Source organism: Tachysurus vachellii, chromosome 19 (genome assembly GCF_030014155.1).
Source record: "Tachysurus vachellii isolate PV-2020 chromosome 19, HZAU_Pvac_v1, whole genome shotgun sequence".
Taxonomy (NCBI): Eukaryota; Metazoa; Chordata; class Actinopteri; order Siluriformes; family Bagridae; genus Tachysurus; species Tachysurus vachellii.
This window is the reverse complement of record NC_083478.1, coordinates 18740637-18762930: the sequence shown is the minus strand read 5'-3', so window position 1 is coordinate 18762930 and position 22294 is coordinate 18740637. Positions and strand designations below refer to the sequence as shown.

General features: G+C 38.1%; 1 protein-coding gene across 1 annotated transcript in view; it reads right to left on the bottom strand.

Annotated features, from left to right (window-relative positions):
- Window positions 1-2196: 2196 nt before the first annotated feature.
- The window catches only part of vwa5b1 (von Willebrand factor A domain containing 5B1), a 31823-nt gene continuing 11725 nt past the window's right edge, over window positions 2197-22294 (bottom strand). Inside the window, exons 9-22 of the mRNA XM_060894024.1 lie at window positions 20366-20476; window positions 19261-19463; window positions 17008-17122; window positions 16595-16780; window positions 15696-15894; window positions 14787-14986; window positions 11770-11965; window positions 10835-11128; window positions 10566-10703; window positions 9521-9652; window positions 9298-9366; window positions 9004-9073; window positions 7110-7230; window positions 2197-4326 (exon numbers count right to left, since the gene is read on the bottom strand). Of these exons, the coding sequence (XP_060750007.1) occupies window positions 3697-4326; window positions 7110-7230; window positions 9004-9073; window positions 9298-9366; window positions 9521-9652; window positions 10566-10703; window positions 10835-11128; window positions 11770-11965; window positions 14787-14986; window positions 15696-15894; window positions 16595-16780; window positions 17008-17122; window positions 19261-19463; window positions 20366-20476 (2664 nt within the window). The 3' untranslated portion in view covers window positions 2197-3696. The remainder of the gene's footprint in view (window positions 4327-7109; window positions 7231-9003; window positions 9074-9297; window positions 9367-9520; window positions 9653-10565; window positions 10704-10834; window positions 11129-11769; window positions 11966-14786; window positions 14987-15695; window positions 15895-16594; window positions 16781-17007; window positions 17123-19260; window positions 19464-20365; window positions 20477-22294) is intronic.

The window sequence follows — 22294 nt, the reverse complement described above, 5'->3', positions numbered from 1 at the left end:
ATCCTCTGTTAATCAGAGTCATTTTTTTCTCACACACAATCTCACTGTTCCTTACAAGAAAGGGTTTGTTGAGCCACGCAAGATCTGAATTTCTGGGGTCTGCTCACCATCATCACCATCATCACCATCATCAAAATCAACATCATCAACAGCAGCAGCAGCAGCACTGAGATAAACAAACAAATTCTGGTCAATAGCTTTTAAAATACTACCGCTATAAGAAATGCTGGGGTTTTCTGTTGCCATGGAGACACCGGTGACAATCCTTTCGCCCGTCTTGCCCTGTGACACACCCACACAGCTCTGATCAGGCAGAAAATGAGTTTTCTTGCTTTTGAAGACACTCTGAAATCAAAGCTGACCGTTTTTTTTTTTATCTGGTTAGATAATAGCTATTTTTCAGACTCTGCCATACAAGTTATTTAAAAAAAAAAACGAAATTCTTCTTTCTACAAAAATCTACAACAGGGATGGTGTAATGTGTTATTTACTGTAATCTCTATAATGTTACGTCTGGAATTTTCCCCAGGTGTTTTATTCCTTGTATTATACTGCAGCAATATACTAACAATTACATTTACTTTATTATTTAAGATCATGTTATACCATTGATTTATTTATGGTTGCATTTTTTTTATGCTGTGGAACATCCACAAGTATTTATTCCTCTTATACCATAGCAGGTTTTTTTTAGCATCATTTTATATATTAAAGACAAAACTTTAATTTATGTCAATTTTTTTTGTAGATATAGATGTAAAAATGATAAGCGAAAATGTTGTCTTGTCTTTTAACATCTGTGCCCAGCTGTTCGTTTAGAAATACATCAAGGTGTGTGAGTGTGTGTGTGGGGGGAATATCATGTTAATATTCTCTTTCATGAAATCTATCTTAGGTAATTCTTATTAAAGCAAATTTCTGAAACTTAATTAAACTTAATGCAATAGATCTTAGTTTTTGTTTATATTTTTCTGGCCCTGAAATGAGCTCCACCTCTTATTCCAAAAACACAACACACACAAGTCTCATTCCAACATATTTGATGGGGGTCAGTGTTTTCATTGCCGTTGTGACGTTCCTTGCCATGAGTGGAGGCCTTAAGAAATGACAAACTGCCCCTTTAAATTGGTTACAGCGCATTACAGTTACCAAGACAACATTCCAGCAGGAGGGAGAAATAAAGAGAAATTTGAGATTTCTTTAAGTACAAATAAATGTCAGGGTTTGAAATACAGACTATAGGCAGGACGCAAGGCCAGTTAGGATTGAATCTCTAAGCCTACGATTCATCATTTTGCAACCAAATCAACTCCTCCATCTCTTTTGTGCTTGTCAAAGTGTGGTGCAGCATCTGCTGGTTACAAAATGCATTGCTTTTCTGACTGAGTAAAGTGGATGAAAAGATTTTTTAAGTTTTATTACAAAGTGTTATGGTGTCCAGAATGTGGTAACACTTTAAATCCTGTTTACGTTGTTTTATAATACTACAAAAAATTTGGGATGCAGAGCAGCTTATCAAAAGTGTACAAGCAAGACCAATAATAATAATAATAATAATAATAATAATAATAATAATAATAATAATAATAATAATAATATCAATTTAAAAAATAAATAATAATAATAATAATAATAATAATAATAATATCAATTTAAAAAAATACATAATAATAATAATAATAATAATAATAATAATAATAATAATAATAATGTGGACATGTAAACATTTTATAAATAAAGCTACCTTTCTGGTTGTCTGCTTACAAGTTGTTTATTTGTTTTTATACTACAGAACTGCTGAATCCTTGATTTTGATTGGATAGGATTTCTGGGAGAAGATGTTTATTGGCCAATTAGTGATGGAGGAGAGAGGGAGAGAGAGAGAGAGAGAGAGAGAGAGAGAGAGAGAGAGAGAGAGAGAGAGAGAGAGAGATCCTTGATTCATCCAGGTTCCATTAAATTAAAAATATATCTGGATAAACAGTGCAACGTGTATTTTTTTTCAATTGTTCGTCTTGGCAAATTGATGTGGTAAATGAATAAAAACATCAAGACATGTTGCTATAAGGAAAATAACTTCTTATCATTTCAATCACCGGTTGTTGATTATTTATTTATATTAATAACCAGACACACTTTGTCACCATTTTACTCAGCAGCAAGACTTTAATACATGCAGTTACACACTCCGTCATTGCACGAGAGGCACAACAGCGAGCCGGCAAAGCGCATGATAAACACGACTGACCTCAAACATAGAGTTCACGTTTTTTCAGCGATCACGTTCACGAGCAAAACGTTACACATCGGCAGTGACTCTCGGACGAACTCATGCATCAACGGACTCATGCTCGCCACAGGGACTCAACCTACACAGCAGGGATACCTGAGCGATAGTTACAATCTTGCATGGAAAATATTTATTTATAAATAATAAATTCAATTTAAAAAAAACAACAACCACCATTTATGTCTATAACGCATCGCAGAATATTTCTTGGTAATCAAATAATGGCCAAAATCAGCAACAACAGATTTACATTTCATTACACTAGTAACCAGCACATAAGAGAAAACCTTCACGTGGCATAACAGAATAACTAAATAAAAATAACGCATCATGGTTCGACTGGGTCAGGCACTTAAGATTGGAGAGCACTCGACAGGAAGTGCTGTTTCAGCAATGATTTGACATCTTGTTAAGTCTCCAGGTGAAATCAAATAACACTGCATGGTTAATATTATACTGTATTACTGCTAGCTTTTACAGCAGAAGCAGGCATTTATTGAAACGTTTGTCGATCCTTCGGTGCCTCGATTACAAGAATATCCACAGAATGTTGTAAGAACGTTGAGTGGATAACCATCGATGAAACAGCCTTGTTTTTTGTTGTTGTTTTTTTTTTTTTAACCGGCACACAAGATGTGCTTTACTCATTACAAGAACGAAGCAGTTCACGAAATCGAAATACATTTACAAAACTGCTCCGAGACAAAACACAAACATTTACAGCATTTTAACAGATGCCCTTCTCCAAAGCGAATTACATTTTTATCTTATTTTATACAACTTGAGACACTGAGGGTTAAGGGCCTTGCTCAGGGGCCCAGCAGTAGCAGCCTGGTGGACATGGGAATTGAACTCACAACCATCCGATTGGTAGTCCAGCGCCTTAATCACTAGGCTGCCACATCCCCCATTCCAGTTACATCTTGATTAGTTTTTTTTTTTCCTCGAAAGAATTTTTGACAAACGATCGCTTCCTTCATCCTCAACGTCCATCCGACATCCCTGAGTGGATGTGCAAACAGAATCCACATCAGCTGTCACAACCGTCTGTTATAAATAATTTACCATCAAATTATCGCTCTTCCGGTGCACCAAAGTTTAATGTGCCCGCCCAGAGCCTTTAATGATAGATGTTATTTTGTTGGTGTTCATAGAAGCTTATTGGGTCACTGCAGCATTTTGATAATATGACGAACAAATTAAAACGTGATGTTTTCATTTCCGTAAAGGAAAGAATGCAAAGGCGCAAGAGCTCAGAGTATACTGTATAATTATTACATCACAAGTCATTTTATCACTTGCATGGAGTTTGGATCACGTACAGTATAACCAGACACATGGTGCTGTACAGGATAAAATCCCAAATTCATCAAATCTCCAGCCAATCAGAAGCGTGCTTTAGAGATCTACATGCTGTTGGGGTTGTAGCACAACATGTTGAGCTGCAGGTTCTCGTCCCAGTGTCTGAGGATGATGAAGAGCTGATTGGCCGCAGCCTTGACCGACGCCAGTTCTCGTCCCTCAGGTACAACCTGTGCATCCAGCCACAAGCTGGCTTTGGCTGCAATCAGCTCCCATTCAATGAAGTAGCTCGCAGAGTTGTTCTCCAGCCATGCCAAGGCCACGGCTGTAGCCCACACCATGCCCTCTGGCTCTTGCGCCACCCTCAGTGTGCCTCCAGGTGAAACCGGTGTCTCCAAGCTCCCAAAATCGGACCCTCGTCCGCTGTCAGATTGTGAATAGCTCGGAGAGAACGATGCCTCGCCAAAACCAGATGAGCTGCTTTCGGTTTGAGGGCTGCGAGGTGCAATGTCCTCAGATTCAGAGAGATCAGACTCTTTAGGTGGAGGTGAACAGCCATAATGGACCTCCAGGCTGTCGGTTCTCCTGCTGCTGTGGGAGTGCGAAAGGTGCGGGAGGCTGAGTCTGTGGCTGGTGAACGGTGATGTCCATTTCAACTTGTCCATGGGGACGTTGATGGCCTCACAAAATACAGCATCCAGGACAAACGCACCACAGGAGAGCTGCAGAGACACCTGCAAAAGTCAAGAGTAACATAAGGAAGGTTGATGGAGGAGCAGGATCAGCGTCCAGTGTGATCATCACGTGATTACCACAATATTTTTTGATGTTTTATATTTTTGATGTGTTTCTTCTGCTTTGGGTTTTATATATTCTTATAGTCCAGCTTAACAGGGGGGAGAAGATAAAATTGTAGTAACTACGTTTCCCAAATCACTTTTATGCCTATATTTTTTCTTATTTTTTCTTCTTTGTCTGTTCTTTTTCTATAAATCATTAGAGCTAATTGCTGCCTGGTTGTCAACATTATTTTAGCCTGAGAGGACTAGAGACCAAGTGACATTTAACTTCAGATGCAACAGTCGCACACATTTTAGGAGCAGCTACATAGTGAAGCTGACTGACCAATTTCAGCCATAGTATTCCATTAATTTCTCTGACTTTTACATGAAAAAAAAACTGTAATTTTAAGAAGCATAACAAATACTACCTGATTTTTTTTTTCCAGGGTTAATATTTTATCATACGATATGTCATAATTTTTCATAACAATGAAAGAACATCACTGAAGCCGGACAGTATATGTCCTTCTGTAATTTATCTCCATTTTATCCTAAAGGTGTGCTAACTTTTGCATTTAGCTTTTTTTAATTAAAAAAAATTACTTAAAGTATTATTAAAAGTATTTCACTGTTATGAGAATGGATTAAGAGAAGATCACTGTTATTATAGTGAAAATAATAAGAACATAGTCTTATTAATCTTATTGACATATTGACATTACATATTTTTAAGAAAACATTAAAAAACACATTAGAAAAACATCTTGTTATTACGAGAAAAAATTGTTTATACAAGAAATATCATCACTTTAGTGTAACAGCATCTCGCTATTACGACAAAGGTATCTCAAAGTACGGGAAAATAGCTTATTATTCAGAAATCATCTCGTTGTTTCAGAAATTCATAAAATTACACAAAAAAAGAATCTCATTCTTACGAGAAAAGTTTCTCATTATTACCGGAAAAGCATCATGTTGATACAGAAAATCATCATATGAGAAACATCTCATTCTGCCAAAAACAGCATATCATTGTTATGCAAAAGCATCTCATTATTATGCAAAAACATCTCGTTATTATGCAAAAACCTCTCGTTATTATGCAAAAAATCTCATTATTTTAGGAAAACCTTCTTCTAGGTTTTAACCTTCTAAAACCTTCTTAAAACATCTATTAGAAGAAATTTGTTGGGATAGCAAGATTCGCCTTGGAAGCAGGCTTTACTTTGTTACATTAGACTCTATTGTATGAGGCACAGTGGGCGTGGTCAAGTAAAAAGGGGAGGAGTCTCAGAGTAATAATGAAAGAAAGCCTACCTGATTTCATTTACACACTATACTGAAGTACTGAGCTGCTGAACAACACAAAGAGAAACTGTGACAAATTTGTTTTGAGTTATTACAATTTTTGTAATATTGCTTATTCTTTTTGCCGGTTTTTGAAAGAAAATCTTGTTTTTGTACAATAAAGTCCAAGAGGCCGAAATGAAAAACTTTCAGTAATTGCTTAACTGTTGGGGACTTTGGAGTCTATACAGAAAAATGATTGATCCGATTACAGAGTTTTCATGCTCCGATAGTATCAACTAATCTGTAGTGAAAGCTGAACATGGCGGATCTGTAAATAGGCTTGCAAATAGATTTCTGAGGCCTTTTTACTCAGATCAGCACTATACGATTTGTTAGGCTTCAGTAACAATTACATGGGACGATGTGCATTAAGTTCATCCTGAAATCAATCAGTCTACAACATCGACTAGAAAAATACATTTGATTTATAACCTGAGGAACATGGCGAATGTCAGAACTGGAGGTTGAGTCTGAGCTAAATAGGCCTAAATAGCTAAATAGGTAAATAGTTTTTTTACATGTAGTTACAAATAAACATTTGAAAACCTTTATATAATAGAAAACACTGAACATATTGCAATTATTAAATATATAAATATAATAATATGATCACTGTGGTGCAGAATCTTTTTTTTTTGTCATGGTTACCCACATCCTACCTAGAACTCTAAAAAAATCTATGTTGTATCAGGAAATACCATCCTATTTCTAATGGGAAGAGGTTTGCTATTTTTTTTTTATCTTTACCACTTTCATGTGAATAAAATGTAGCTGATTTTCTTGATTTACTATTTACCATTTCCACACTAGATAAACGCCTGAATTCATGAAACTATCATGTGTATGTAGTGTCTCTGGGCTTACAAATGATTTGATTATGCCAGTATGTTTATGTATAAAAAGGTAAAAAAAAAGAAGTTAAAAGGAGTTAAAATTAGTAGTAGTTTGGTCACTAAAACAATGTATATATTTTTATATATACATTATTATTTATATTTATATGCCTGGTGGACATGGGAATTGAACTCACAACCAGCCGATTGGTAGTCCAGCACCTTAACCACTAAGCTACCACATCCCCCGTTCCAGTTACATCCTGATTATGAATATATATATATATATATATATATATATATATATATATATATATATATATATATATATATATATATATATATATATTCTGCTCATAATATTATATAAGCAAGTGCTGATGGAAAAAAAAAGTGCATTTTTGTAATTTCATGTATTTTTGTAGCTCTATTCAGCTTTTATCTATGCTTTGCTTTGTGGGATTTAATTCCATTTTAGACACTGACTTTTTTTTTTTTTACATACAAGCTACACATCTACACTACAGATGTACAGACTGAAACACTACAAACCAGAGGAATGTAGTCCTTGTTGTCATTATCACTCTCTCCCACTGAATCAGCTTTGCTTTGTGCACGGCACATAAAGCCCCGGGCTGCTTTAGTCAGGAGCCGTGTTCTACTGAGGCTCAACCTGAAAGAACAGAAGGGGAAAAAAACAGCGAAAAAACATGAAACACCACCAAAGCTAAACCTCATTCCTCACAACATGAGTCTGTGGAATAATTTAGCTTCAAACAGCACACTTTTAGTTTGAGCTTATAGGCTGAAGGAGCTACTGAGAATTTGGTATTGAATATACATCACATATACTGTAAGTGGATAAGCAACCGTCTTTCAAATCATATTACTTATAAATACATGTTCTGCTCAAGCTCTTCGACCTCGTTTTGATAAGGCCGAGACGTAAACATACTCGAGACGTAAACATCGATGAATATTACCCGTGACAGAAAGCAGCATGAGCAGCGTCTCAGACAAAATAAACAACCAACAAGACAAATAACCACAACTGGCTCTCATAGGTTTTCACAAAAAAAAATAAAAAATGAATAAAAAAAAGGTTTCTGCCAAGATTTTTGGGTTACACTGAGGACGAAGACGTTTGCACATCAATCTGAATCTCTTGTGTGTTACGTTTTCCTAATTTTTCTGTTGTTAGTCTGGTGCCATGCCGATATGTTTGGTAGTGTAATTACAATGGAGAACAAATTTCAGTCGTTTCAAACATACTGTAAGGGATATATATATTTTGATATTGACTTTCTTGATATCATCCAACATATTAATGAGAAATATAACGACGAAGAACGGAGTAGAGATGTTAGACTCAAATGTTTGACTCCAGGATCTAATACAGCACTAATTTAGGTTTTTCATTCATTCATTCATCTTCTACCGCTTATCTGAACTACCTCGGGTCACGGGGAGCCTGTGCCTATCTCAGGCGTCATCGGGTATCAAGGTACAATACACCCTGGACGGAGTGCCAACCCATCACAGGGCACACACACACTCATTCACTCACGCAATCACACACTAGGGACAATTTTCCAGAGATGCCAATCAACCTACCATGCATGTCTTTGGACCGGGGGAGGAAACCGGAGTACCCGGAGGAAACCCCCGAGGCACGGGGAGAACATGCAAACTCCACACACACAAGGTGGAGACAGGAATCGAACCCCAACCCTGGAGGTGTGAGACGAACGTGCTAACCACTAAGACACCGTGCCTAATTTAGGTTTTGTACAGACAAGATTATATTTGTGTATACTGTAAATGTTTTGGGGTTCACAGGCGTGTTAAAGTGTGACATCGTCCTAATTTGTATTTTGCGATTATTAAACTTGAGGCTTTTCTGATGCACCACATGGAAACACTCTCCAACTTTTATTTGATTGACAACAACATCTGAAACATCAATTAAAATGCACCTTTGAGATGGAAGAAATGAGTACGAAATAAACAGCTTTTAGACGAACGCTTTACTGTTGCACTACATGGAAACCCTTTCCATGCTGAATTTGTTTGTCATAAAGCAATCAAAATGCATGTAATCAAATTGTAGATTGTCTGGTGGCGGTGTTTGCAATGTAATTTACATCTGCATCCATTTGCACCATAAGAACAGGCTGCAAGACTGCAGGTAATTTCTAGTTTCTTTGTCACAGTCTGTGGTTAGCCAAGTCGAGTAAGATTGGACTGTTTTGGAGGGTGTTTCCCCCCCCCCTTTATTTCCTCTCAAAAATGAATGACATGTACAAGCAAAGAAAAGTGCACTGAAAGCTGTTGTTCTGTCATTTACTTCCAATAGCTCTCTCTCCTGCACTCGGAGGTTCTTCATTTTCCAAACTATCCCTGACTCAGAGTGTGGCCATTCTTTATCTCTGCCACTTGTACCCACCTGGCTGAGAAGAGACTTTCCACTGATCTCTGCAAATGGTCTGATGTCACAGTCGGACTCCTCTGTGAGGCTGAAACAGACAGAGCGGTGGCAACAGGTTAGCCTCCAGCACTCGTTCCTCAATAGCTACAAATGGGTTGGATGTTCAGTTTAAGCAGCAGTACTCCCTGTAGAGTAGTGTGTGTGTGTGTGTGTGTGTGTGTGTGTGTGTGTGAGAGAGAGAGTGAGAAAGTGTGAGTGTGCGCTTAACAGTGCTTTCAGTTTTATTACTGCTATAGTGCCAGGAAACCATACCTTCTGTAAAGCTGAATCTTTCCCATCCAGCTGATGAAGGAGTGCTACAAGGAGAGGCTTTGTCTTCAACTGGGGATAAAAATCACAGATTAGATTAGATTCAATTTAGATTTTTCTTTATCGTTTGTTACAGGCCTACATTTTGACATCTTCTGCTCAGAATTTGAATGTGAATAGCATCAGTTGTGACCAGAAGTGATGTCATGACAGATGAAGATCTTACATGTTGGAGTAGTTTGGTCTTCTCCATCAACCAGGCAGTCAGACTGTGAGTGACCCAAACCCGCCGGATAACCGCGGCTCTTCCTGCTTCCTGAGCGCTGCCTCGAATGTGAGCCACCCTTCCGCTCTTCCCCTGAGAATAAACACATGACTGATATTAGCATTGAGTAATCAACTTAGTTGGGAGCGTGTGCAACTTAATTCCTGCTTTTTTCTCACTTCAGAACAACTTTTATATGATCCAAAACCTCCACAAAAAGTCTGGCAATCTTCCCTACTGCTTCCTTTTGCGGAATAAACAAGGACTGCTGCAGGCATCCATTAATTAGCAATACTTGCCAATCTTGATTGCTTAGAAATCAGGAGATTTTCCAATCCCAAGAGAAATGGTCCTCTGGCAAGAAAAGCTGATTTTTTTTCCTCTTAAATTACATTTTTACAAATGAAAGTCTTTAATACAGACTTTATCAAGTAGTCGTAAATTCAAGTCGTAAATGCCTTAGCACTAGATTATTAGAAGTAAACAGTTTGATATTCTGGCTAGAAATGCAGAAAAAAATGCATTGCGTCAAAGGAGAAAACTACTTAATAACACGTCCCAGAGCTGCTGTGTGTCACCCTGAAGACGTGTAATGCTAATACACAGACAGAGCTTTCAGCTATAAATTAGCATGTTTGAATGTACACAACATATATCAGCTTTTGCTCTGAAGCAAGACGAGTAGTTCAGGACCCAATAAGGGATCGACTCAGCATCTAACAACTTGCAAGTAAAAATAGCATAGAGTGCAAATTATATTTCAATGGTACTGTATTTGCAAAACTCTGTTTTATGTAGGTAAAACTTACATCTACTGTATACATGACAGCTGATATTACGTCAGTATTTTATTCTGATAGAATAAGTCCAATCCTGTTCTTCCCTCACATGAAGGAAGTGAAGATCAGACCTGGTCTCCTCTGGCAAAATCTCAGGACTCCCAGAGACACTGACATAATGACAGAAAGTACAAAAAGCTCATCAAGGAAACAAAGATTTGGCTCACCAGCAGAAAGAAAGTCAATAGAAATGGGTAAATATTCATTGCTGTCTAGATCAATGGGCACGAAGGCTGTGTATTTGCTGAGGATGTTGCAAGCTTTGCTACTCTGTATGGCGTACAGCTGATAGCGTCTACCGGAACCTGAGAGAAAGGAGACAGACATGTGATTACTTACACTTTTTTTGGATAAGTTAGAGACACAAAACGGTGGAGACTAAAGAACAGAGCAGATCTTACGCTATCCAGTAAATTACTCCAAACTCTCCACTTACCATGCTCAATCTCACACTCTTTATTAGCCATCTGTTCAAAGTCCTGAATAATCGACCTTGCAGCCAAATGATGGAAGGTTTCGTTCCACAGATCCTCATGAACCTTTTCCTCTCGCTCACGCCCTTTCAGGTAGGGGTCGATGTCGAAGCACACCTCCCATTTCACAGGTTTCCCACACAGCAGTCCCGAGATAACTGCTTTGCAGTCTCCTTTACCTTTGTTTATGGGTTTGAAGTCTGGAGAATGTGGGTCTTGAGGCGTTTCTGCTTCACAGAGCTGGTGAGAATAGCCATCTGTAAGCAAAAAAAAACCAAACATCTGAACATCTGACACATGATTCGATTTTGAAGCTTATAATCACAGCAGCAAGAGTGCAGGGATCATTTTACTCAAAAGGATTATTTGTTGTAGTAACCAAGCTATAAATGGGGCTAGCAGGGTTAACAACTTAATTCTATCAAGTATGGGAAAATTATATTTCCACATTGTCTTATTTGCTTAAAAACAAAGTAAAGCTTATTAAACGAACGGTTTAAAGCATATTGGAGTTTATTGTTGTTGAACCAAAGCCAAAAACACTATGAGCATCAGAGGTTGTGAGAAAAATTGGTAAAAAAGTACAGGCTTGGGCTGGCTACTAAAAAAACTTGTGTATATTCTTTCTATCTATTTCTTTCTATGTCTTTAAATAACGCGTTGGTCTTTGCGGTTTATTATGGAGTATGCATTTGAATTCTCATGTCCCCAGTGTTTTCATGGCCTTTCCCTGTCAGTTAATGGAACAAGCAGCAATCATACCAATCAGCCGTTATTTTCACTACACGCTGTGTCACCAGACCACAGAACCTCTCAAACCCCAGATATAATTGCAGAATTCAGCTCATTCATTCTGACACTATTGATCTACACAGTGGTTCATTGTAATTGGACTGACCTGCTTCTCCAGTGCTGCCCAGGGAAGGGCTGTCGCTGGAGGATTTGGAGCCGTTCTCCTTGTTGTGGCCGCGGGTGGCTGCCTGCATACTGGGGTCCACCTGGGTTTCTTCTGATTCAGTGTCTCCATTGGGTTCGTCAGGCGGTGGGCGTCCGTGGCATTTGGACAAAGTGGTACATAGGCTGGCCAGCTGAGGCTGCGTGTGGAGAACATTAAGAGCGGTTATACTGTAGCATTCTCGTGGTTTGTATGATATCATGTGATTATGATATGCTCTAAAGCAGAGGGTTAGTGAGTTTTAAATTGGTGACATTCTCTTCACAAAAGGTTCTCGGAGAAAAACCTTAGTGTCATACAGTAGGTTCTGCAAGCAGACAAGGACAACAAGGAAGTATCTCCATTTGCTTGTCAATTTCAGAAGCTTCTCTTCCTTCCTAAACTGCATTCTCGTTTTGTGATCTAGTCACTGAATTGAGGAGCTGAACTGGGATTTGAATTTTGAGCTACAGTACAGTACAATGCAGCTAGCTTGGCCACCGTGATCTTGATAATAGTGTCTATTATAAATTTGGGCAAGATGTGCCTTCTTTAGAAGAAACCTAGTACAGAGCTTTTTTTGGAGCTTGTCAGCAAACATTGTCTACTTAATTACCAATGATTCCTTGAAGATCTCTTTGAAAAATGATCGTAAACCTGCGATTTCTTGAGCGTTTTCTTTTTTCCAACTTGCTTGATGTTTGTGAAAACAATTGCAGATATTTCTCATTCTGAAGCTTGTGGTCAGAAAAGAATACAAAAGATCTAAGAGTATCTAAGTATCTAAGACTGAGATTACTTTATAGCTGACCATACCAAGTGTTTGGTTAATGATCTTACAAGATAATTGGTGGGGGTTTTGCACATTCTGAGAAATTCTCACTCACTCACTCACTCACTACCGCTTATCCGAACTACCTCGGGTCACGGGGAGCCTGTGCCTATCTCAGGCGTCATCGGGCATCAAGGCAGGATACACCCTGGACGGAGTGCCAACCCATCACAGGGCACACACACTCTCATTCACTCACGCAATCACACACTATGGACAATTTTCCAGAGATGCCAATCAACCTACCATGCATGTCTTTGGACCGGGGGAGGAAACCGGAGTACCCGGAGGAAACCCCTGAGGCACGGGGAGAGCATGCAAACTCCACACACACAAGGCAGAGGCGGGAATCGAACCCCCAACCCTGGAGGTGTGAGGTGAACGTGCTAACCACTAAGCCTCCGTGCCCCCCTCTGAGAAATTCTTTGGGGGAAAAAGGTGTTTATAACATTCTGACAATATTTGTTGTCTTTACTTATTTCCAGGAGAGATGTGTAAAAGGTAAAATTCTGTTATACCACATGTTGCGATGCCACTCAAAAACTCAATTGTTATTGAATAAGGAAGCTTATACATTAAGCCCCTACGTGATATATGAATAGAAATTGCATTATCATAATAGTGAAGTATTAACAACCTGTGACTCGTTGTACTGATTAATATCATGACATGCAGTAGAAATAAACAATGATTGCATTAAAATGAACAAATAGTATTAAATATATCTCCGATTTTCTCAGCGGTTTTATTTCTTTTTTTAAATGTGGCAGGCTGAAACACACTCCGGTTTAAGAAAATATATACTTGTGAGTAAGATCCGTAGACCCTCACACACCACTTGTTCAGATCTTTGAGATTGGTGCATAAAGATGGTCCTTGTTAGGAAAGAGAGGAGGAGGAGAATCACATCCTTTCTTTGTATTCTTGATTGCATTCAAAATCCTCTTTTGGGTCGGGCATATTTTTGTCACCTCATTATCTCTCCAGTGCCACGGCAATTGCAGCACTGACACATCTTTCCATGACAGCCAATAAACCGCTCTTTTTCTTCATGTCAACTGAACCAAAGGAGATTTTGTATTACCGGGAATGTAGAAGTCATTACCAGTGTCTACCTGGAAGCCAGTCTGTCTGAGATGTGAATTTCATTCTGTATTTTAAATTCCTATCTTGACATAACTGTCCAGGGAAAAGTCTGCTGTGCCAAACCTAGATTTGTGCATGGATGTGATAGAACGAGGATTAAATGGTTCAGAGACTGGACTCGAGGTTGGAAGTGCAATCAAAAAACTCCTGTGAATAAAAAGTAGAATTCTCAGGGTTTTGTTCCTTTAGTCTCTTATCATCGTGCCAGATGCTCGGCTACAACAGATGGCACTGGAGAGATTAGTCTGGGAGATCTCTACATCAATCAGAATCAAAGCCAAGATGCAGAATTTTAAGATACTACATCAGTCCTGTCATGTAGGAAAACAAATAACAAACACCAACAAAAACTTTTCACCTGAAAATGATGTAAGATCATTTCTCACAGTGTTGTGTCGATGTGTTAGCTACAAGTTTCGTCTCATTGGCTTAATGTCACAGCTATGGTCTGGTGTCTATCGGTAAACAGTCACCACACAGATCTCTATATATTTCTTATAGCTCAGAAAGCATCCAGTGACTTACTTTTTGTTGTGCAACCTTGTCTAGATAACTCTGAAGGAGGAGAGGATTTATAGGACAAGCATAACTCAGAAAGCTTGACCTTATGGGATTTAAAGTGGTTAGCCTGTAAAGAACAGTGAAGCATGGTAGCGGTAGCATTATGTTACCCTTGTCGTCTTAGTTGCCCTATTGTTTAGGACTGAAAGACTTTATAATGACATAATAATGTATTTAATGACACTCCAAATGAAATTTTATGACTGGTTTTTAAACTCTTTCAGAAATTTCTACTTACTTGCTGTTTGTTTAGATCATTTCTAGCTTCTAGGTAAATTCTAGTTCGTTTTCAGGAAGAGGTTTATTTATATTGAGATCTTGTGACACTTGAATTGGACACGGATCAACATCATACAACTAATTAAGCTCAAGGGAGTGAATATTTATTTGAGAAACTGTAACAGCTTTGTATTATATCTGAATGCTTTGAAGGCTTACTAACCTGATAGTTTGCCTTCCACTGGGCGCCGTTATCTGGACTCGTCTGTCCAATGAGCTCCTGAGCCTTGGATCTCCTCAGAGGGTTTTTCCCCACCACTGAGCTCGGGTCACTGGAAGTGTAGGCTTTCTTTATGGGATTATAGTCATCGATCTGATTGGTGCTGTACGCACGCCTTCTCGGAGAAGAGCTCATATTAGTCCCTGTGATGGGAATTTCCATAATTAAACAATCACTAAGCCAAAGAGAAAAGTAAACAGAAGAAGGCAAGCTCACTCTCTCATCTTCTAGTCTTAGTGGACCAGCAGCTATTTTACGTCGTTACACTTTAAAAAAAAATGCTCAATGAATTTACTTAATTCTAATTTGTCCTTTGGTTCCATTTGATTGAACTGAATAACATTAACACAATCGTACATTCAACATGATTTGAGTGGGGATTTTCAAAGCCCTGAATAAAATTAAATACTGTGTTCACACTTGAGCTGAGAATCAAATCCACAACAGTGCTGTTTTACCACTGAACTATTCTACCATACAGTACATGCTTATGAAATAATCTAAATCTGAACTATGTCATATTTTTTCTTAAATCTGACTGACCACATTTTTTTTTGTATTTCAGTGTCTTTTGAAACCTTCAGTAATACAGAACAGTCATTTCAGCTATACTAATGTGTACACTCTTTAGCGAGATGGGTATTTAGTCAATTGTTAATTGTTAGCATGTAAATCCGATCCAATATCCGTGCTAATACCAATCTGCGCATATTGCCGCATCCCGAATACCAAGAGCAATCCATCTATGAAACTGTACTCCTTTGCTCACGCTCAGTGAAGGAGCAAAGATCAGTACACTGACGTCTTTGAGCACTTTGATGAAATGTTGTTTGAAAGGTTCTAGGTTATTACCAATGCCATCCTGTTCCACCATGCCAGGGCTGCTTTCAGACATGGTGCTCTGGTATGAGTCAAACATTGTGCCTGATGTATCCCGGGCAGCACCGTGCCCATCTGTGCTGCTCTTCCCTGGTTCCTCCTCCAGACTGTGGTAGAACACGGAGCTGGCCGACTCGTTGGAGTGCATCATGCTGTAGCGCCGTCGCTTGTCCTGAGACGAGAGAAAGAAAGAAAGAAAGAAAGAAAGAAGGAAAGAAGGAAAGAGGGATGGACTGGTGGCATTAATGAGGCATCTTAAAATGAGAACACTAATGAGGCATCTTAAAAAAAAAAACAGGTAATAAAATGTGGTAAGTGACTAACAGTGAAGAGGAAAAAAAACTTCTGCATCCTTTAAGCACCACTTTTCATTCCCGGCTCTGGGATTTCAACTAATGACCTGATAAAGGGATTAAAGGGATAATTTGCAACACTTAAAAAAAAAAATTACATACCGCTGCTTTAACGTCACTGGCTGATACGATATGTGACAAAACATCATCTATAGATATAATGTTTGTATACCGTGACGCCTGTATGAGGAATAGACAACTTCATTGGATTTTGAATCTCATTTATTACCATATATGGAAATGTTCTTCTTCTTATTAACCTTGCTAGTTGAACATATGCACTATATACTGTAAGTCCCTATGAATGAGATGTTACTATAGCAACAATAATGTATTAGAATAAGTGCACTATAACAAACCTGGGATTTGAATTATAGACAAGATGACTGACAGAGCTGGAGAATACAAAAGCACTGTGGTTTAAAAATAAAGAACATGTTTATGAATAAAACGGCAGAAGTGATTTTTCCTGCATTCTCCCAGTTTTGTTATTACGGACCCCTGTTGAGGTTTACTCACAGACTTGGGGTTGGAGTGATAGCGTGTCGTGTCGCACACCACGCTGTATCCAATCAACCGGTCACCAGGAAACAGGTACGTCGACCCCACCGGAGACAGCAGCACCTCCTTGGTCTCAGGATAGAGCCATTCGATGGAGATGTCACTCAGAACAGGTGCCATCATCATCTTCAGGCATTTAATCATCTACAATATTTCCAAACACGTGTGCAAACACAGGACGAGTTCATTTCTCATCTTACATGATGCAGAATCATTTTAAAGGAAGTAGACTGTAATTACTAAGATGTCTGAAATCACAGACGAAGCAGCGTTTTTTTTGTCCTACTGTTTTAATTGTAATTTATAGCCAAGCTTTAATTGCAAGGCTTTGACATTCAGAGCAGGATAAACATATCAGCGTGTGGAAAAACCTTAGGCTGCAGTCTTTCTCCTTCTGCAAGGAACTCAGAAGCACCTCTGGAAACGGTCGCGAGGCCATGGATGAGCCGCCTGCAAGCTCCTTGTCCTATGCCGAAGGTGTAGCACCTGTAAAGCAAACAGACACATTTATATCGAGATGAAAAAAAGAAGTAGGTCAAGTCTAATATTTGATATAAGGCTGGATGTTAGAGGCTTGTGGAAGCACATTACAGCCTCGGAACAAAAGAATTCTTAAAAAGAAAAAAAAAAATCTCATTTTTACAAAAGACAAATCCTGCTGTAGCAAAAAAATCATCTCAATATTACATGGAAAAAAGGTTAGAAATACAGACGAAATAGAAGATGATGATAAGAGCTGCTTGTTATCCTGAGTAAAACATCTAGTTTTTTTTTTCTTTCAGAAAAGCATCTCAAAGTATCTCATAGTGACTAGAAAAACATCTCATGAGAAAACGTCAAGAAAACATTGCACTTTTTCTGGAGACAATGGAAAAAAATCTCATCTTTTCAGGACAAAAGGATCCCATTGTTATGAAAAAAACATCAAGATAGTATCTCATTATTACGAGAAAACCAATTCATTAGTATGAGAAACCATCGTTTTCTACCAAGAAAATATCACGTCATTATGAGAAACTATGAGAAAAACATTTCGACGGCTTTAAAAAATAAATAAATAAATAAATAAATAAATAAATAAATCGAGTTTTTTTTTTTTTTTATGATATAGCCTGTATTAATTATCCTGAGAGGAAAAAAAAGATGAGACTTTTCTCACAACAAGATGTTTTCTTGCATTTCGAATAATATATTATATATACAGTAATTACCGGATACATATCTTGTACTAACAAGATGCTGATGATTATTTTTTTTTTACTTTACTGAATGGAAAATGCACTTTCATACAAATTTCATCATTATAGAATAACCTTTTGTGTTAACCTAACATTTTATTTCCAATATTTACAGAGTGTGAATCAGGCTTCTCATTTGTTTGCCTGATTAATGTTTTGATGTATTTTGCGTTCTCTCATGCATACTAGATGAAGGAAAACACGAGTGATTAAAACCTCAGCTTGACCTTTAGCTTTGTCAGTGACGTCTCCAAGATATATGGGAGTTGGAGATCGAAATTCAGGACTGTTTGCTCATTATGTCGGGTTTGCTCGGTAGCTGATGCGAAGCAAGGACAATGCCATATGCCTTGGGGGTCCGGGCAGACTGAGAGAGCATAATGAAATCACGGCATGGGGTTCATTCTTTATAAGAGTCAAATTGGCTCTTAGTGTGGGTGGGTTTGAGTGTTTTTCACTTAAGAAAAGTGCTTTAGTTGCTTATCAGCGCAAGTCAGCTCTGCTTTAATGTGGTGGCTCAGTGATTAAGATGTTAGACTACTGTATATTGATTAGAAGGTTGTGAGTTTGAATCCCAGGTCCACCAAGTTACCACTGCTGAGTCCCTGAGCAAGGCTCTTAACCCTCGGTTGTATTTAAAAAAAAAGAAAAAAGAGAGGTATTAAATGTAAGTCGCTGTGGATAAGGGCTCTGCCAAATGCTGTAAATATAATGATGCTAGTTCTGTAAATATCGTAGCGGCAATGAATTCTCAGTTCTGATTGGTCCAAAAAAAAAAAAAAAAACACTGATTCACTTTCTAAAACAACCTAATTCAAAACAGAGCTTTATGTGTATTTTCACATACATTACTGCTTCTATAGTAATGACACACACAAGGACTTGTCAGATGTGCCACAGTAATCCAAGCCTAATAATAAACAGGCATCGGGCATCAAGGCAGGATACACCCTGGACAGAGTGCCAACCCATCGCAGGGCACACACACACTCTCATTCACTCACACACTCACATATGGACAATTTTCCAGAGATGCCAATCAACCTACCATGCATGTCTTTGGACCGGGGGAGGAAACCGGAGTACCCGGAGGAAACCCCCGAGGCACGGGGAGAACATGCAAACTCCACACACACAAGGTGGAGGCAGGAATTGAACCCCCAACCCTGGAAGTGTGAGGCGAACGTGCTAACCACTAAGCCACTGTGCCCCACATTAAATGTAACTATTAATGGATAAAGGATTGTGTAATGGTTTGGAATGGTTTCTGGTGTAACCTGAGTGAGATGAAACACATAGGAGATAGGAAAATAATCAGCTCCTACAGTCTATAGTGTCTATAGTGTCTTACATCCATATTGTAGCTACAGTCTTGTGCTCTTGTACCTGATGAATCGGGCATGACTGCGGACCAGCTCGATGACCTTGCCCATGTTACTGACGGCTCCGTCGGTGAGGAGGAAGAGCAGGCGAGGATGACCGCGCTGCACCGGCTGCCTCAGGACCCAATTGAGCGGTGCCAGGATGTTGGTGCCACCCATGTCAGCCCGCATCTTCTTTATATATTCACCCGCAGTGCCTAAGCTTTCCTGTGATGTCATAATGCTTTTTATCAGAGTGAAGCACACCATACCAACCAATATAATCTCTGAGGAATTATTACAAACACACACACACACACACACACACACACCTGCTAATAAAACATGTCTAGACAAGCCAAATTTTGCCAAACCACCAACTGTTCAGCAATTCAGGTTCAATGAATTGTCTAATATCTGATGTTTCTTTAGTCATATCTCATTTAAGAACAAATCTTTAATCGAAACTTTAATATTCATGCAAAAATCTGTTGTCGGAAGTATTGTCACCGTATATGGTTAAGAATTCTGTAAACAGAGATCTCCAGTGTTGGATAGAGGTTCAAGATGGTTCAGGTTTGAGTGGCAAAGACAGTTCGGCTTTATTAAATGTGTTCATTTATTTATTCATTGTACATATACCTTGAACATATATCTTAAGATACGTGAACGAGTCAAATTGTCAACTCGAATGATGTAGCTGAAGTTGAGAAACTGTTAGAGTCATTTTTTATCAAAATAAAAAAACACAGCTTCCTGTTTAGGCCATGTTCACTTCTGGTTTAATTCAAAGTCCAGATATCTATAATGCCATTTGGAGCACAGAAGAGATAGAGATATGGTTACGGATGGCATCGTGTTACACTCCTAATGCATATATAATAGAGTGAATCATTTCACAAAGGCAAGTGGTTTAGAAATGGATTTTGGTAATGCTGCTTGCTTAAAACTACGCAGGAAGTAATATTACATCTACATAAAGACGTTTTATCGTTGTTGCATGAGCTGTACAGAAATAAATGTGCTAAAAAGTCCTAGTGTTGGATGAAACATTCCTCCACCCAGTGTTAAAATCAGATCGATCAGATTGTGGTGATTGTTTGTGTTGTAGCTGGTGGTCAGCGCCGTACCTCATCATAACTCTGACTGGTGGCAAACAGAGGTTTAAACGTCGAGCCAAAGCCAATAATATTGAACAGGCAGGCGGGGAAAAGGCTTTTCAGAATCACCACCATGGCATCCTGTCAACATAAACATCAGGAATGAGTGATCGCAGAGAGAGCAAAAGAGAGAGAGAGAGAGAGAAAGAGAGAGAGAATATAAAAGCTGAATGAACTGGGAATGAAATGAAAAGGACAGAGGAAGAAACGAGAAAAGGTCAAAGCTGCCACTGGAGAGTTGTTGTTTATATCTCAATACATCATTATATAGAAACGGAAATGCTCCGTATGTCACCATATTGTAGTACATTAAAGGTTATATCGACGATCTGTAAACAAACGTAAAACACACACGCAAAAGCGACAAGCCAAGTAACGTCTATCCGACAATTCAATAAGTTCGAAAATTCAACAAACATTCGTAAGCAGTTTAAAAACACTGGTGTTGTTTCGGCAGCGTGTTTTTACATCACTTCGGATTTAACGTTCAGCTGATTTCTGCAAAATCAATGCAATTTAAATATATAGTAGAAATATAGTCTAGTCAATTTTCTACTTACAGCAGCAGTAGTAAACCTATAAACCTATTAATAAACAATCTAACGTGGAGCGAACACAGAGACAAAAGTTGAAATTGAGAGCAAGTCTCAAAATGAAGCAATTTATTGTTAAAGAAGGAAAATGAATTGAATTGTTTTCAGAAGAAAACCTTCATTAGTGTAGATGATTCCAAAACCACTTGGATATTAAAAAAGAAAAAAAAAAATTTGACATTTTGCTAATTATTACGATTACTGTTTACACAAATTTAGGTTTGAAGAGGGAATTCAATCGGCTCCTAAATTCTATAAATATAAATATATAAATATAAATATAAATATTATATATATATATATATGTATATATATATATATATATATATATATATATATATATATATATATATATATATATATATATATATATATATAATTTATATATAATAAAATATAATTTAGGTGTATACATAATTATTTTACATTATTTTTATATTTTTTAATTATATAATAATAATGTTACAGAAAATCAAAACGATGGAACTTGAAGCAGATATTTCGTAGCAGGTGAGAAAGATCTACCACGTTTGTTAGATCTTCCATCTTAGCTAATGTCGGATATCAAACACTTTATCGATTGATCGACTTTGTGAAAATTGTCTCTTTAAGGTAAAATACTTTCCTCTTTCCACACTGTCCAACTGTCAGACTTTAATTGTTAAATCTTGCCTGCGAGTGGATCATGTGACTTTGTTTCAGTCTCAGTAGATTCAGTCTCAGTATTTTTTCAGATCCAGTGTCAGCAGACTGACTCGATCCTATAAGAGTGGAGTCTGTGGTGGCAGAACAGGAGCTTTCTCAATCAAACGCAGAATGAGTCATCGATGCATCATGCGTCACACACTCCAGCGTCACACACGCCAGCCTCACACACTCCAGCCTCACACACTCCAGCACTTGGTTAAAACATTTTCTCCCTTTACCAAACCCTCAGACTTCGGTTCACGCTCACCAGCACCGTCTCATATTTCAACTTCTGCTCTTTTACGCTTGACTTCTTCAATGGCTTCGGTGTAAAAATAACAAATGACATGCACATTTTAATGAAATGATGTGCTCGTTATCTTTTCAGGGCCTCATTGGTATTGAGACGTTTATAGCACCTCTGGGTTGAAGCAATGTTGGAGAAAAATTGACACTTGTTATAGGCTCAGGAATCAGGACATGTAAAGCAGTCACTGTGTATTAAAGGAAAACGTAGTGTTAGTGTTACATCAGTGTTATATTTTCAATAAATATCTTAATTCAAATGTCTTAATTCATCCTGAATTGTTTCTAATACGAAACATCTTGTGAAATTATC